Source organism: Pogoniulus pusillus, chromosome 11 (genome assembly GCF_015220805.1).
Source record: "Pogoniulus pusillus isolate bPogPus1 chromosome 11, bPogPus1.pri, whole genome shotgun sequence".
NCBI classification, from domain to species: Eukaryota; Metazoa; Chordata; class Aves; order Piciformes; family Lybiidae; genus Pogoniulus; species Pogoniulus pusillus.
In genome coordinates, this window is record NC_087274.1 from 2,038,058 (window position 1) to 2,054,574 (window position 16,517).

At 49.4% G+C, this 16,517-nt stretch overlaps 1 protein-coding gene across 5 annotated transcripts in view; it reads left to right on the forward strand.

Moving 5' to 3' along the window:
* Positions 1 to 16,517, forward strand: part of RAB11FIP4 (RAB11 family interacting protein 4) — a 129,278-nt gene that overhangs the window by 102,453 nt on the left and 10,308 nt on the right. For 4 of the 5 annotated variants that reach the window (XR_010303924.1, XM_064150526.1, XM_064150529.1 and 1 more), the window contains 8 exons: positions 6,535 to 6,758; positions 10,415 to 10,606; positions 12,082 to 12,216; positions 13,625 to 13,660; positions 14,321 to 14,420; positions 14,625 to 14,728; positions 15,227 to 15,367; positions 15,897 to 15,978. Coding sequence is in view for 4 of the 5 variants with exons in the window: in XM_064150526.1 (XP_064006596.1) it covers positions 6,535 to 6,758; positions 10,415 to 10,606; positions 12,082 to 12,216; positions 13,625 to 13,660; positions 14,321 to 14,420; positions 14,625 to 14,728; positions 15,227 to 15,367; positions 15,897 to 15,978 (1,014 nt within the window). In the remaining variant the exon portion in view is untranslated. The remainder of the gene's footprint in view (positions 1 to 6,534; positions 6,759 to 10,414; positions 10,607 to 12,081; positions 12,217 to 13,624; positions 13,661 to 14,320; positions 14,421 to 14,624; positions 14,729 to 15,226; positions 15,368 to 15,896; positions 15,979 to 16,517) is intronic. The other variant, XM_064150527.1, reaches the window with a different exon arrangement.

Genomic DNA, 16,517 nt, shown 5'->3' on the forward strand with positions numbered 1-16,517 from the left:
CCCTTCCAGTACCCGCAGCAGAAGTGTCTGAAACGTTGCCTTTAACTGAGCTGTAAATAGTAGATTTGAGTAACTCAGCAGTCAGAGGAAGTTATTGCATTGAACAAACGAACTTGTGGCCCTAAAATAGCTTCTTGTTTGAACAGCTTGGGGGAATAACCGCGCTCTGCACACAGGGCTTGAACTCGGAGGTTTTTCACTCAGCTCTAGAGGAAACTTGTTCCTCCCTGCTGCAGCAGGAGGTGGAGCAGTGTCTCTGCCTTCCTCCTTCCCCCATCAGCCTACCTGCAGCCGCCTTACTGCCGTGGAGCCCCTGCTCTGCCTTGTGCTCGACCGCAGCGGCGTGGGCGAGGGCTCAGCCTCCTCCTGGAAGCAGAAGCGTGGTCTCACTTGCTGCTTCTGCGTTTTCCTCTTACGTAGTTTCTCCTGTTCCTGGTCAGATCAAAGGGTAGATCAGCATCTCTCCCCCTCTGCCTGACGACTGAAAGGAAAGGAGGATCGGGGGAGAATCTGTGCTGCACGAGAAGCGGTAGCCCACTAGGTGTAAATGTGCAAACGCTGCAGTGTTTCTGAACACATGGGTGAGAAATGCCTCACACCCTTCTTTGTTACCCGGCAGTTAGCACGACACTTCCTTGCCTTCCGCTGCGGTGGCTGCTGAAAGAGGGGAGAGCCTGGATATTCTCTGGTGGATGTGCAACTGTGAGTGGCATTTCATCTGAGCCCAGCAAGCCTGGCACACGCCGCTGCGTGGCACCTCTTCCCTTCTAGTAGTGGGGAGGTGACTTCTGCACTTTGCTGGAAAGAAACGGGATAGGGGGGGCACAGGGACACAGACTTGTGTCTGTCCCGCAGTCAGCTTGTGGGATGGGGGCAGATCGAGGGCACAGTCCTGATGAAGGCAGTGCCTGTGGCATTTCTTGTTCCTGGTCGTGTGCGATGATTCTAGCATTTGCTAATCTGATTGCCCCGGTGGTGGGAGACGAGGATCCTCCTTTCTTCCTTGTCTTCTCTGGAATACTGAGAGGCTGTCTAAATGTCAGGGGTGCTGGCGATTTGGCTGGCATGGGAGCGAATTTTAACTAGGATTGCTCCTCAGCAGGAATGTATCGATGCAGGCAAGTCATGGAGCCTGTCTGTCAGCCAAGCTGCTCGCTTTCAGCTGCTTTATGTGCATATTTTAGGGGCTGCTTCCAACCTGGGAAAGCCCAGGCAGGTCACAGCAGGGCAAGGCAGAGCTCTATTCCCATACCCACCTAACGCTGACGCCGCTTTCCTGCCCTACAAGGATCAGGAGGAATCCATGGGAATCGCTGTCTTCTGGCTCCTGTTTCTGTTCGGGGTGGCTATGCAAAGGCACGGCCGTGTTACTCATCTGGCTTCAATGCAGCCACACAATTGCCTCTTTCGAGGCAGGGAATTCATTAGCTTCTGTGGAGTGGCCTGGGCGCTTCGGGCAGCAGGTGCTTCTATACAGCAAACTGTTGCTGAATATTCAGCAGCCGCTGCGGGAACGTCTGGCCAACTGCCTGGGAAGCACTTGGAGTTATCTTGAGCATCCGATTAGATAAAGTGCAGAGTGCTTAGAGCTTTAAAGCTACCCGCAGCTATGTTGTGTCGCTGGTATTTTAGCGTTCATTGTTGCGTTTTGTATGTGAATCTTCCCAGATGATAAGCAGCAACTTCATCTCTCTTGACTCACCCTACAGAGAAGGGAGCTGCCTTGCAGAATGACAAACACAGTGATTCATATTCAGGTCGTCAAGACCTCATTCTCTTGCTTGGTTTCAGCTAATGCATGTACGCTGAAAACAAATGACTCAAGAGAAAAGTGTCTCCTGCCTTTAGCACACTTTAAACTCCAGTTAGCTCTTTTAAGGCTACCTGAGTAATACTTGTCCTTGCCAGCTCTAATTCAGTACCTGGAGTGTTGTAAGTATCTGAACTGTGAAGGAATCACTTGAGAGTTTGCAGAGGCTTTTTCTTTCCCCTTTCCTCCCCTCTCCCTTTCCCCTTTCCTCCCCTCTCCCTTTCCCCTTTCCTCCCCTCTCCCTTTCCCCTTTCCTCCCCTCTCCCTTTCCCCTTTCCTCCCCTCTCCCTTTCCCCTTTCCTCCCCTCTCCCTTTCCCCTTTCCTCCCCTCTCCCTTTCCCCTTTCCTCCCCTCTCCCTTTCCCCTTTCCTCCCCTCTCCCTTTCCCCTTTCCTCCCCTCTCCCTTTCCCCTTTCCTCCCCTCTCCCTTTCCCCTTTCCTCCCCTCTCCCTTTCCCCTTTCCTCCCCTCTCCCTTTCCCCTTTCCTCCCCTCTCCCTTTCCCCTTTCCTCCCCTCTCCCTTTCCCCTTTCCTCCCCTCTCCCTTTCCCCTTTCCTCCCCTCTCCCTTTCCCCTTTCCTCCCCTCTCCCTTTCCCCTTTCCTCCCCTCTCCCTTTCCCCTTTCCTCCCCTCTCCCTTTCCCCTTTCCTCCCCTCTCCCTTTCCCCTTTCCTCCCCTCTCCCTTTCCCCTTTCCTCCCCTCTCCCTTTCCCCTTTCCTCCCCTCTCCCTTTCCCCTTTCCTCCCCTCTCCCTTTCCCCTTTCCTCCCCTCTCCCTTTCCCCTTTCCTCCCCTCTCCCTTTCCCCTTTCCTCCCCTCTCCCTTTCCCCTTTCCTCCCCTCTCCCTTTCCCCTTTCCTCCCCTCTCCCTTTCCCCTTTCCTCCCCTCTCCCTTTCCCCTTTCCTCCCCTCTCCCTTTCCCCTTTCCTCCCCTCTCCCTTTCCCCTTTCCTCCCCTCTCCCTTTCCCCTTTCCTCCCCTCTCCCTTTCCCCTTTCCTCCCCTCTCCCTTTCCCCTTTCCTCCCCTCTCCCTTTCCCCTTTCCTCCCCTCTCCCTTTCCCCTTTCCTTCCCTCTTGCAGTTTCGTTTTCTTTAGGTGTGGTCCGTGAGCTGCCTGTGCTGAGTGGCATCATTGAAGGCATGATGCTGTGAGAAGCTGTGATCACTGAACAAGTTGAGCTTCAAGGATCTTAAGGCTTTAGTCAGTGAGGTGTGGATGCCTGTATATTGTTTACTAGCAAGGTGCCCCATTTCCAGCCTCTTGTAGGAGCTTTTTAAACCTGTATTAGTTGTTTTAAAGGTTCTTTGTCTGTTTTCCTTCCTACTGGTTACTTGTTTAGACCACAGAGGAAACCTTTTTGCTCAATGCATAATTATGAGAGTTAAACTGAAGGCTGGATTTGCCAAGGGAGCTGAAGAGATACCTGGGTGGTTATCCAAGCCCTGTGCTTTGCAGGATTTGTGCTGCACAGCAGAGGTGTTCTGGTGCAGCGATTCCCCACCCCGAAGCTCTTAAAGCTTAATAGCCAGGCGTGTAGTTCCCACCCACAGCAGTCATGCAGGCTTCAGCACAGTGCCGGGCACTGCTCTAGTTTCTGTACACCTTGCTGAAACAGAGATATTTAGCCCTGATTGTGGGGGCACCGTGGGCACTTAAAAGCATAAATAAGCAGCTAATGCAGCTGCTGAAGCTGAGCCTCCATGGCAGGACTGTTTGTCGTTCAGCTTGCTCTGAAAGGACTGAGGTCTTTGGGGTGAGATTTGGTTGCCAGGTACTTGAAAGAGTAGCTGAGATGTGTGTCTGTGGGGCAGATGCCAGATTTGTGGACTAAGACAGGCTGGCAGCACAGGTATGGTGTGCTATGTGACATCCACTTTCCCTGTGATGAGGAAGCAGTAGAGAACAGCTGATGGGGAGCTCCTCAAAGGAGCTGCCAAGCTTATGTTCTTCATTTATCTGTTCCTCATCAGCTCCTGAAGATGTGCAGCAGAAGAGAGAACTTCCAGGTGAGGTTCCAAGTCCTGCAGTGATGTATTTCAGAAGCTGTAAAGCAAAGTGTTCAGGCTTAGGAGGGGCCATTGCCTACAAAAGCTCTGTTTTGTGCTTCTTTTTTCCTCTGTTTATTTGTTAAATAGTGCCAGTGTGAGAGCAGAACAACTGCACTTAAAAAAAGAAGACCTGGTAGTGACCAGCATGGGCACGGCTCCATCTGTGCTGTAGTTCTAGGTCGGGACTCAACACGAGTAGATGCGTGAAGGTTAGGTTGCCAGAAAGTGACAGGAAAGCAGAGCGAGCCCTTAGCTTCTGTAGATGACACTGCACATTTAATTGCTAATGGACTTATTTAAAGAGCCTCTAGACTGCTATTATTAGAAAAAGCAAATGTGTGGTGTTACCTACAGGGAACAAAAAGGGAGTCTTTCGTGATCTTCCTGACCTTTACTTTGGTGTGTTAATTTGTTTAATACCAGTGAGATTTTCCTGCTGCAAAAACTTGCTTAGGCAGAGACTTTGCCAAGACCTCTGAAGAAGATGTGCTACTTGGGAGGTAGGGGCTGTGCAAGAGCTTCCTCTTCCCCCCACTCCCTAATTGGTGAACTCCACCTTCAGGGGTGCTCTGTGCTCCATGCCTCCTTCTTTCCCGCCTGGATCAGGCTTTTGCCAGCTGGTGCAATCTCAGAACAGCAGTCAGGGCTTTATTACATTAAACTTGTTAAGGGAACCGGGAGCTCTGTGCCTCTGGGGCTTAGCATGCAGGAGGAACCTTTGGGGAAACGTTAGATAAACACTCCTGGACGCTTTTGAAACATCTTAATTGCCCTTAACAATCTTTACTTTTTCTGTGCCTACTAACAAGGTTTAATTGCTTGTGAGGATGCAAGGTGCAGGTCAGAAGATGAGCTGAAGAGCAGGGCCAGGGCAGGATCCACAGTTGTCTGACCTGCAAGGCCACCAGCTGCCACTGGCTGTGGGGTTGTGGCTGTGCTGAGTGTGCTGTGGAGCTATACATCTGTTTGGATCAGGCCTTGTGGCTTCCATATGCATGGCATAAACCAAGAAGAAACCCTTTTGGGCACCTCTTGAAGCAGTACCTAGGGAAAGCATCAGGCTTAAGGCTGGCACAGAAAAGAGGGAGAGGGCTCATACAGATGTGCTGCTTGTTTTGAACGCTGAAATGTCTTAGTGATAATGCTTGTGTGGCTTGAGGAGCTGTTGAAAGCTCAGCTAGGAGAGCATCCAGATAGCTGCTCTGAGTGTCTGCCTGGAGATTCAAATGCTGCAGGTGACTGCTTAAGTGCTCCTGACTTAACTAGGTTTGAGCAAGTGGGGTTGGGTTGAATCCTCTGTATGCCAGGAGTCATAAATTAGTATATCAGGAAAAAAATGGAGGGTGAGACCTGCATTTTCAGTAGCAGGCTCTGTGCAAATCCTAAAAGCTGCAGCTTCTGCTTGTCTCTTTTTGTGCAGAGGTGAAAAAAGGCACTGAGAAAAATGGATGTCACCAGCATACAACATTACTAGTCCTCCAAAAGCAGGTTTAAGCTTCTGTGGCTCTAGCCTAGAGGTGTCTAGAACCTGAAGAGGTTGACCTGAAGCTGTGCTGCTGCAAGCAGTACCACTGTGCCAGGGAAGTGCACATCAGAAGAGCAGCTGGTACCTGTGGTGGTGCCACACTGCCAATGCCACAGGATTCCTGGTTGGGCTGGCAGCTGGGCCTAAGTATGAGGTGTATCTGTGAATGAATTCTTTGTTACTGGTGCCAGTAAGGTAAGCCTTAACTGCCTGGGCTTGCTGGCAACAGTTCCGTGGTGAGGCTGCCTGTGGAGCTTGCAGGTGAGCTCTGGAGTGGAGCTGAGAATGGGAGCCCTTGCAGGACCTGCTCTGGAGTGGCTGGCTCTGTGTGTGGCACTGGAGGGGAGCTGCCAAAGCGCTGCTGTGTGGCTGGCTGCAAAAGGGCAGGGCGAAATCTCGGGCTGCCATTTCTCAGTTGGGAAGTTTTATTTGTCCCTCGGGGACAAGCAAATAGAAGGCAGAGCTTGTCTTAGCCAATGTGAGTGTTCGTGGGGCAAGAAGGGGAGGGAGGGGACAAACAACAAGAGCAAAGCATTGCAGTAATGAGGATGAGGGCTGATTGGAGTTGGTACTTAATCAAGACTTGTGGTTCCAGGAAGCAGGAACAGATGGCTTTGGTGTCTTTATTCCTGCTCTCTTACATCTTTGATTGTCACCAAGACTTACCATAAGTGTTTTAACACCTGCCAACTGTTTTTTCAACTTCTGTGGTTTTGCCCATCCTCAAAGACAGAGTAAAACTGTTAGACTCCTCTGGCTTACCTTGGTTTAATCGATGCTATTAATGGCAGGACTAACTCAGGGTCTTCCTGGATTAGCTTCTTTCAAAGCATGCCTCTTTTTATAATTAAACTTTGAGGACATTTATTGCTTCCAGCTTAGTTTAATAGTAAATTAGGGCAAAACTGACTGCAGTTTATAGCAGTCAGTTGTAGGTGTTTGTCCTATAGAAGAGTCAGAGACAGTATTTGAGGTCTTCTGGAAGGTGCAGGCTGCCTATGGGGCTTGCAGGATCTGGCTTTTTAAAGCAGGTCAGACTTGTTTATGACTTTTATTCACTATCAGTCTTGCTTCCCAGGGCACCCAGAGAGCAGATTATTGCTTCTCCTGTGTCCTTGAAGGATGATCTGAATTGACTCCCAATTCTTCTTTCCCCAGGGGGGTGAAATCCAGGACTGTGCCTACCTGGACAGCGAGAGCGCCTACAGCGAGCCGGAGCTGTTTGCCGATGAGGACGCGATGACACTGGCCCAGCAGGAGGTTCACCATGAGTCTGACATGGACAGTGCTATCGAGAGTGCCCAGAGCTCTGAGGCCTCGGATGTGTGTCGCAGTGAGGAGAAGGATGGAGTGCTTGGTGGCCTCTTCCTGCCCGGTGACAAGTGAGTGGTGGCATTGCCCCGTGGCAGCCCTGTTTTGAGGCACACGCGAAAAAGCTGGGGAGGAAGGAGCCCTGATGTGACTAATCCCTGCTGGGGGAGGCTGAGGATTCCCGAAGGATTTAGAACCTTAATATCCATTTGCAATGTAAGGGAGATGGATGTTCAGGCCCTTTAAGTGGCTTAAACAGTCTCAGCCCTGGCTCCTTCTGGCGTGTGGTGTGAGCGCTCCTGGGTGCTGCCCGTGGAAGTGTTTGGTCCCTCCAGAATGGATCACTTTGTTAGCATCCCCAGAAGAGAGGAGCTCTGTGTTCCCATAGCCTGTCTGTGCTGGAGTTGAAGCGGACTCCTCCTGCCACGCAGTGCAGCGTGGGGAATGCTGCTTCAGGCTGTTGTTGTACATCTACTTCTCTGATGGTGTGGGCTCTGCAGATCTGCTTTGCAACTCTCTGTACCAACTTAGTTCTGTCTGTTTCTAATCTTCCATAACCCTGATTGTGCAGTAATGAATTGTGTTTAACACAGGCTGTCCTGGCATGTGTGTGTGTAACATAGTTTGCTGTTAACACAGGTCTGTAACCCTCACTTAACTCTTCCCGTGGGGGTACCGGTAAGAGCTGGTTGCAGGGGGAGGAAGGACCCAACCTGATTTAATCCTGCTTTGATCTAATGCAGTCCCACAGGAATGAGCTCTGCCAGGCTTGCTTTGTAAGCCTCTGCCCAGTCTTCCTTATTTTTGGCTTCTTGTCTTGTTTTGTGCCTCTGAAGCTTCTTCCATGGCTGAAGCAGTCCTTCTCCGAGCCCCTTCCGATGCTCTCTGTGCCGCCTCATTCCTACGCTCCTGAATTTCTCAGCTAGCTGAGATCTGTCCTTCTCCCATTTGCCCAAGCAATCCCAGAGATTCCTGTCAAGAGAATTCCAGTTTTTATCAGCTCTATCCAATTTATCTCCTTGCCTTGCCACTCCCAGTTCTTCAAAGCACCTGTCCTTGTGGTGAGTTTTACTCCCACTGTATTTGAAGAGAGTCTCTTTCCTGCAGCACCAGCAGTCAGGCTCCTGTGGAGGCAATGGGAGAGGCTTTGTGCTCCTGTACCCTCCTTGTAGGCTGAGCAGGAGCTAAGAGCTGCTGTGCTACTGTTGATAGAACTCTGAGGCCTTCTCAGCTTTGGTACATCTGAGAAAACACTTGGGAAGCTTTATGGTTTTGTGTTAAGACACAATGGAGATTTTTTCCCTGGCCAAACCATGCTGCCTGTGTGCTCAAGGAGCAGTGGGATCTGTATGAGGCTTCTCATCCCTCTGAAGTCCTGCTCTGAAGAGCAGAAAATAACTTTTAAGAACATCAGCCCAAACCTGAAAGCTTCCTTCAGAAAAAGTTGAAACAGGGAAAGCCATCTGCTTTCTGGCAACCCCCTTGAGAAAGAGGGGCTCAAGAGCTTCCAGCCTGTGACTGTTACACACAACCCTGAGCATGGCCTGTTCCAACCCAAGCAGTTTGGCAAAGCATAGGAATAACTGCAAATTCCAAGTTTAAGTGGCAGCAGGCAGGTCTGGCAGAGCTGCAGCCAGGCAATGTGTGAGGGATAAGGAGCTGCTGAGCTCCAGGCTGTTGGCAGGTGGTGATCCCAGGAGTGTTGTGCTGGAGAGTGGACTTATGGACAAGCTTCATCCCAGCTGAGGACTGCTCATTCCTCCAGCCCTGGTGGAAGCATTATGAGGACCTGGTGTAATGACACTGAGATGGAAACAGCAGTTGCAGGTACACAGATCAGAGGACTCCAAAGTCTTCCCAATACACAGAGTGTCTGTGGCACAGCAGCATTTTACAAGGAGATGTTACTGTGATGTCTTGTCTCACTAATCCACCTCCCAGCCAGGGAGCCTCGTCAGATAAGTTTGATCTGTTTCTAGTGAGAGTATTCCTATCTTCAGGATCTTCATCCTTTAATAGTGTGCCAGGCTGACTTGCCCTAATTTCTGTTAATATGAATTAGATAAATAATTGCAGGTTATAAATGGATCTCATCAAAACAAGAGAAACAAAAGAGCATACAACTGAAAGGTTGGCAGGCTTCCTCTTCTGCTAATTGCTTTTGGAGGGAATGATATGCAAACAATGCTTGCACCATCCACCAAAGAACACATCTCTTGTTCACAGCTCGCCAGTGCAGTATTACAGGAAGAGGAATCTTCTTGTCTTCAGCTGCAGTGCTTAAGAGGGTCCAGGTAGACTCAGAAGAAACCTATGAGGCAGTGTTGCTGAGGTGCTGGAGAGTAGAATCAGCTGGGAGCTGGTGCACAGCTGCTGGAGTTGAAGATTGGAGCACTGTGCACTGAAACAGAGATAACTTAGTCCAGTCTGCACATGGTGTCAGCAGGTGGGCTCAGTGCCTTGCCCACATCACAGAGGCACTGGGCTTTGCTTTGCAGTAGGAACAGCAGTGCTGGGCAGCTCCAGGGCTTCACAAGCAGAGCATGTTTGAGGCCCTAGATGTTAGCCTCCTGTCTGAGGGGTTTGTTCATAAGAATTTGACTCTGAGATTACCAGTTTGTGTGCCCTCCTGAGGTGGGAGCTCAGCAAACCTGGGTGTGAAAAATACCAGCCTCGGGTGGCACCAGCCTCAGATGGCACCCTGCAGGGTGGGAATCGCCAAGCAGCCTCTGCAGCAGACTTGCTCCGTTGTGTTAGAGGTGATGTGCTCAGAGCTGCTGTGCCACCTGCTTTCCTGTGGTTTCCAGCTCTGCAGATCTGTTTATCTGTGTGCCCCTTCTCTGTGACCACAGGCTCTTGCCATCCCCTGTCTGACTGGCACTCTCTTAGGTCCTTCTCTGGCAGCAAACCAGCCAGGGGTAGCCAGGTAGCTCCTTTGATACACAGCAAGGGCAGGAGCCCAACCTCTCTTAAGTCACCTCGGTAGCTTTAGTGACTCTTGGGCATGCAGTGAGCTGAAGTGTGTTCTGACCATGCAAAAGAGAGTGGCTGGAATTCATGGAGTGTGGGAGAAGGTGTTTTGGGGTTACTGGGAAACTGGTAGTGGAATGGAGCATCTCCATCTTGTTCATGTTCCTCACTGTCCCATGAACAGTTCCTGCAGTCAGAGCAGAAGTCCCACAGCAGTGGTCTTCACCACCATGTGACAGTGATGACTGAGGGTTGTCCAGGTGTGCTCTTTAAAGTGAAATGCTTTGTGGTGTCCAAACCTGTCTCACAGGTGGCTTGTTCTTAGATTCTCATACTCTCATCTTCCAAACACACATCAGGTGTGTTTAGCACTTCAGTTCCTAGCAGCAAGTGGGTTGTGAGCCCAGGTGAGGGGACAGGCTGTGAGGTGGAAGATGCCATGTGAGGGTGTGAGCTCAGGTGAGGGGACAGGCTGTAAGGTGGAAGATGCCATGTGAGGGTGTGAGCTCAGGTGAGGGGACAGGCTGTAAGGTGGAAGATGCCATGTGAGGGTGTGAGCTCAGGTGAGGGGACAGGCTGTAAGGTGGAAGATGCCATGTGAGGGTGTGAGCTCAGGTGAGGGGACAGGCTGTAAGGTGGAAGATGCCATGTGAGGGTGTGAGCTCAGGTGAGGGGACAGGCTGTAAGGTGGAAGATGCCATGTGAGGTGAGATGCTATCAAAGTCGGCCCTCGAGATGTTTTGACCTCTTGTTTCAGGTCAAGTCCTCGCAACCCTTCTGCAGCATCTGACCTCTCAACTTATTCCACCGCCTCTCTGATCAGTAATGAAGAACAGTTTGAAGACTATGGGGAAGGAGATGATGTGGATTTTACCCCCAGTAGCCCATGCCCTGATGATGAGACCAGAACCAACGCCTACTCTGACCTTGGCTCATCCGTGTCTTCCAGGTTGCTCCTTACTCATTAACCAACAGTTTTTACCATTTTGTTCTCCTCTGAGCATGGTGACCCTCCAGAGTTTGCACTGGTTACACAGACTCACCTTAAAAGCAAAATGTTATCAGCTCTTTTTCTGCCCTTGGAGTGGCAGGCTACACTTGGTGAGAGCTAGAGCAAATGGGTTGTTTGTGATAAGCTCTGCTGGTTCTGTTGGAATAACAGAGCTGCTTTGCTCGTAGGGATCTCTTTCTGTTGCAGGCAGTTAGGGGCTAGCATTGGAAGTTAACCTGCTGCAAGCTGGAAACCAGCTCAGTGCTAAGCAGCAGCTCTGCTGCAGTGGAGAGCTGGTTCTCTTTAGTGTTCTGATACCACAAAACCTTAGCACTAACCTGTCAGGTGGAATGCTCTGAACAGACAGGGGTTGGTTTGAAACAAGCATCCATACTGACTTTGAATGTCCTGGAGAATACAAGTACCTGCTGTCTGTTAGGAGCTGGAAATGCCACTGCACTCCACCAGCTTCCTTTATGTGACCCCAGTCTCTGGAGCTCTGATGTCCTCTGCCCAAGTCAGTTGCTGATTTGAAAATCCTTTCTCGAGCAAGGGAGTGGGAGAGCAGGGCTGGGAAGAGCTGAGCGTGGAGATGCTCTAGGGTTTGTCTGCTTGGATCAACAGCACACAAAGGCCTTGTGCTTCACTGCTAACACAGGGCCAGCTCACTGCACCCCTTTGTTCTGCATGCAGCCCTCTGTTTCAAGCACTTGTGATCCAACCTTGCCACTCTGTCATGCATGCAGAGCCAGCACCCCTCTCCACTGCCCTTTCACGATGGTGGCTTGTCTCCTTCATCCTCTCTTTCTCCAGGTTTATGCAGCCCTTTCCATTCCCCTTCCTGGGGCTCTGTGAACTTTATGCCATGATTGCTCTCTTTTACTTGAGTTTATTTTCTCTTTATCATGCCAAGAGCTACTGTTACCTCCTCTTTAGACCTATGTCCTCTCCTCCCTTCCTTGTCATTCTAGGGTTCCTTCCATCCTACCATCCAGGGAGGTTTGTGTGACTTCTTACCAGACCACTCTGTTTTTCATCTATCTGTCTTTCTCTTGGAGAAAAGACTGCTCAGGTTGCATGCCAGGCTGTGAGGGAAGATGGGCAGGATCAGTGGGACACTGTTGAGGTGGAACATGCTAATGTAGCAGCTTTTGCCACATGCATCACGTGGACTCTGTATACCTATTGCTGTTCTTCCAGTCACCCAAACTGGTTCTTTGTTCTGACACCCAGGGCACATGCTCTGTAAAGTCTCCACTTGCACAGGCAGATTTGTCCTGACTCACATTCTCCATCAGCAGCTTCAGCTTAGATGCGTTGTTGTTAGAGGTGGCTCCCCAGGTCCCTTGCCTGAGATGCTGGCGCAGAGCCAAGAGCAGGGCTGTTGTGAGTTGGTTCCGTGGGCGGTAACGTCTCTCCTTTCCTGCAAACAGTGCTGGCCAAACCCCTCGAAAAACGCGGCATGTTTATAGCAGCGAGTTGCTGGATGTTTACTGCTCACAGTGCTGCAAAAAGATAAATCTGCTCAACGATCTGGAAGCCAGGCTGAGAAACTTGAAAGCAAACAGGTAAGCAGCCCACTGCAGGGCTTCTGGCAGTGTCCCCCTGGAATGGCAGCAGCTAGCAGCAGGGGGAGAGGAGGAGCCCTCTCCTTCCCTATAGCCCATCCTGGCTTACACCAGTTGTGCTTACTGAACAGTAGGGAATTGGACCCTGGACAGCTAGCCCCAACTGAAATGCTGTTCTTTAGTAGCTAGGAAGTATTTTTCTGACTGAAGGTGCAGGCAGCATTGATAAACTCTAACATCTCAACCCATGAGCTCTTTGACTGCAGTGAGAGTGCTACCTCCAGACTTTTTTCCCAGGAAGTGAGGTCTGCTGTGCTGCTTGGTGCAGATCTACAGTTAGCTGCTGTTCTCTCCTGATGGGAGGGAGATCCTTAGCTAATGCACCTCCTAAAGTTATTGGTCAGCAGAGGGACTTCTTCCCTGGGGGATTTTTTCTGTCCTCAGGGGAGCTTGAATAAACTGATGAATGCCATGGCAAGAGTTAATTTTGGGGTTCTTTTCAATTTAAGCTTTTTCCTTCCGTTTCTATCTCTGCCACCTCATCCTCTTCTAGACGATGCTGAGCACTTGGAAAGGCTCCAGTGCTTCCGACAGGCTTCCAGGGGGTTGGAGGGAAATTGTTTGGTGGGCTGCGAGCTCCCCCTAGAAACTGAAGGTAAATCCTGCCTCGCTGCGTAGCCTTGGCACAGAGCATACTGTTCTCGGTCTTCTCTTGATAACACAGCAGATAGGAGCCGGTGGGAACAATGTCCTGTCCTGGCAAGGAGTCTGCTGACACCCAGCCTGTGACCAGCCAGAGCTTTGGAACTTTTATGAGAGAGGCTGAAAGAGAGCAATGCCCTGACAGAGCTGTGTCTGTGTGCACACAGAGATGTCATGTCCTCTCAGTGAGAGCTGCAGCTGAGTATTTGCATTTGGTTCTAGTGCTGTGCTCTGGAATCTGCTCCTTCATTTAGATAACAGGAGTCTGGCTGCCAAAGGAAGCCATGGAAATAGAAAGCATCTGAGTTCTAAGAGTCCTGTGCTGACCTGGGAGCTGTGTGGGGAAGGACAAGCTGGTTACAAGTCATCTAAAAACTGGGGATCCAGGATAAATGTCCATCACTAACTCAGTGTCCCTTTGTGCTGTTTCTTATGTTAGTTTCACTCTGATTCACACTGACAAATCTCTGCTAAATTTAACAGTATTGGCAATTTGACTTATTAATGATCACAGTAATTTGTGGCTCCACTCATCTTCATGTTGTTGGGAACTGCAGCTTTTGATTAAATCGTTTTTTTTTACTTCACTAAAAATGTCAATAGTGTGTTTTGCTGTGCAATTCAGCTGGAGTTTAACTTGAGATGGAATCCAGCACTGCTCAAATACCTGTTTAATTCTTGTACCATTCCTTCTATATCCATGTAGCCCTAACAGGAAAATATCAAGCACGGCTTTTGGAAGGTAAGAGTCCTCAAGTTTTTCATGAATGCATGTGGAATCAGCTCTAAAAATTCCCTAAGTGAGGGTGGGGGAGAGGGGAAGGATCAAGTTTTGGAAAGCAAAACCATGCCAAGTTTTCAGGGGAAGGGGCCTGTGCTTGCACTGGGGTGTTAGAGAGTATAGAAGCCGCTGCTAGTCTTGGGGCAGACTCCTGGGCTGGAAGGAGCTCCACTGAGAACACAGAGAGTTGCTTCCTTGCCTGCCAACTTTCTTCCTTTATACTGCAGTTCATCAGTCCAGCTAGTGTTGCTTTCACCCTCATAATGTGGGCCCTTGTCCTTGTTGCTGAAATGCAAGGGAAAGCAAGAGCATCACTTGAAAAAGGCTGTAGAGAATTGTGATCTTCCTTTGAATGAAGCAGCCCTGGGCTGGTGGAAGATCCTATCAAAAGCAACAAAGAGCTCACACTCTAGAACTAATGTCATTGATTGTGCTCAGTATGACTTCATTTAGCTGCCAATCTCTTGTGAAACTTGTGCTTAAGCAGTTGTAATTGGCACTGAAATGACTGTACGAATTTTAGCTTTAGATGTTCAAAGTGCAGAGCCAGGCTGGAAGACACTACCCAGACTCTCTCCTCCATCCTCATCAAGCAAATTAATTATCCTTCTGATCTTGCAGACAACTCTTCCACAACAGTAACTTCAGCAGCAGTAATGGCAGCACAGAAGACTTGTTCAGAGACAGTATAGACTCCTGTGATAATGATATCACTGAAAAGGTGAGGAGCTGTGTGCTACAGTTAATGTACCCAACGAAATCCTGCAGCATGCAGCAGCTGGCAAAGCTCTCCTGCTCCCAGCATTTCAGAGCTGGCTTTGCAGGGAAGTGTGGCCTCTCCGAAAAGGATAGATGCCTGCTGGAAACAGTGAAGGGCTGTGTGAAGACAGACTCTGAGTTGATTCTTTTCCACTTCCCATTCCAGGTAACATACTTAGAAAAAAAGGTGACAGAACTGGAGAATGACAGCGTGACAAATGGTGACCTGAAGAGCAAACTGAAACAAGAGAACACTCAGCTAGTTCACAGGTGCTGAAGCAAGCAGCCACTTCCCTTTATTGTCAGAGCAAACCTAGGGCTAAGTTGTAGGGAGGGAACATCTCTGCCTGTAAAATGTGGCCAAGTTCTCTGCTTAATGCTGCTGAGATAGCCCAAGAGGAGCAGGGCTGAGTTTTCTGCAGGCAGAGACCTTCCAAACAAGTTTCTTAGTACAGAGGTGTAACCAACTTGCACAGAGGCAGCTCAAAGGTTGCCTCTGTTGGTTTTGTTTTCTTGCACCTAGCAAGAGCAGAAGGCTGGGTCATAGTCCCCCTTTCTTGAGACTGAGAATAAAAAATCATGGATGAATTCTATACTTACTGGGAAGATTAACTGCCAAGAGAGATACTGGAAGAGGTTAAATGCCAAGAGAGATGGTGAAATAAAATGGAATGAAGGAATAGGGAGGAAGGAGAAAGGCAATGAAGCTGCACACTTCTTTTAGAGTGCTTACGAAGCTGTTACTGAAATGAGCTCTGGTTTCCTTAGAGTTCATGAGCTAGAAGAACTGCTGAAAGACCAAGAAACATCAGCAGAACAGACCCTGGAAGAAGAGATAAAGAGACACAGGGAAGCATACAGCAAGTATGAGAAAGAGAAGGGCACAGAAATCGAGCTGCTAAATACAAGGTAACAAACATCTTGGTGCCACCCAGAACAGAGGAGTTCTTCTTTCCCATTTTCATTCAGCATGTCAGGGTAGGCTGTTCTCAATCAGGCAGTGCACAGATGGTCCCAGGTTAGCAGCTCCACAGAGTAGCTGCACAGTTGCATATCTAATACCCAAAAGCTTGGAGGATGCTTTGCATTAATGCTTTCATCCACGTGGTCCATCTAGATGGCTTAGCTGGATATTTGGCATGGATTCAAGGAAGGGATGGTGATCAGCTGTAGCAAACACTTGTGTCTGCTTTTATTTCTTCCTACTTATTTCTTTGTAGATACCTGTTGTTAGGGCCTGAGGGTCCATGCAGTGGTTTTGGCCCTAGAAGCAAGCAAAAAGCAGCCAACAGCTCTTGATTGAAAATGCTAAGATTAGGAAGATTTTCTTGTTCGGTCTTTTATCAAGTGCAAGTGAGATGGCTTTTTGGAGCATGTTATTTTGCATGTCTGCATGCTTGGAAAGGCATTTGCTGTAAGGCTTCTGTTGTTGACACAGGGTTCAGCAACTGGAAGAAGAAAATGGGGAGCTGAAATGCACTGTCACACGACTGAAGTCACAGACGGAGAGATTAGATGAGGTAACAGCTCCTGAGTGCCTGGGAAGTTTCACAGCAGCTGCATTTGTGCAAGAGCAAACTTGTGGAGCTCCTATAGTTTGCCTTCCCTAAGCAAGACCATTAATGGAACTGGAACGTTGGTCACCTTTAGTGGCAGGAATGCTCCAGGACAGGCCCCAGCTTACAGCCAGCTGCAGATGTGCTAGTTTGAGGCTAACTGGAATATTTTAGTGAGAAGAATTAGATTCTAGGCTGTGAAAAGGAAACAGTGGTGATGGCTACTTCACTCATAGGCTTGCTGAGTTGTTTAAAAAGAACACAGACATAGATAAGACAGAGTGGGTCTCTGTCACAGCTGGTGCCTGTATTTTTCTCCCTGGCCTGCTTCTGTGTAATTAATCCTTCTGCATTCTAACCCCCTTTGCCAATCTTCCTATCTCACCTTGCATGTAAGGAAAACACCGGGATAAGGCAGAGGGGTGGAAAGGAGGTGGAAGAGTGGTTGGGAGCCCCTTCTGGTTTCTGGGAGGGCTGTTGTGTTTCTGTATTACCTTTAACTT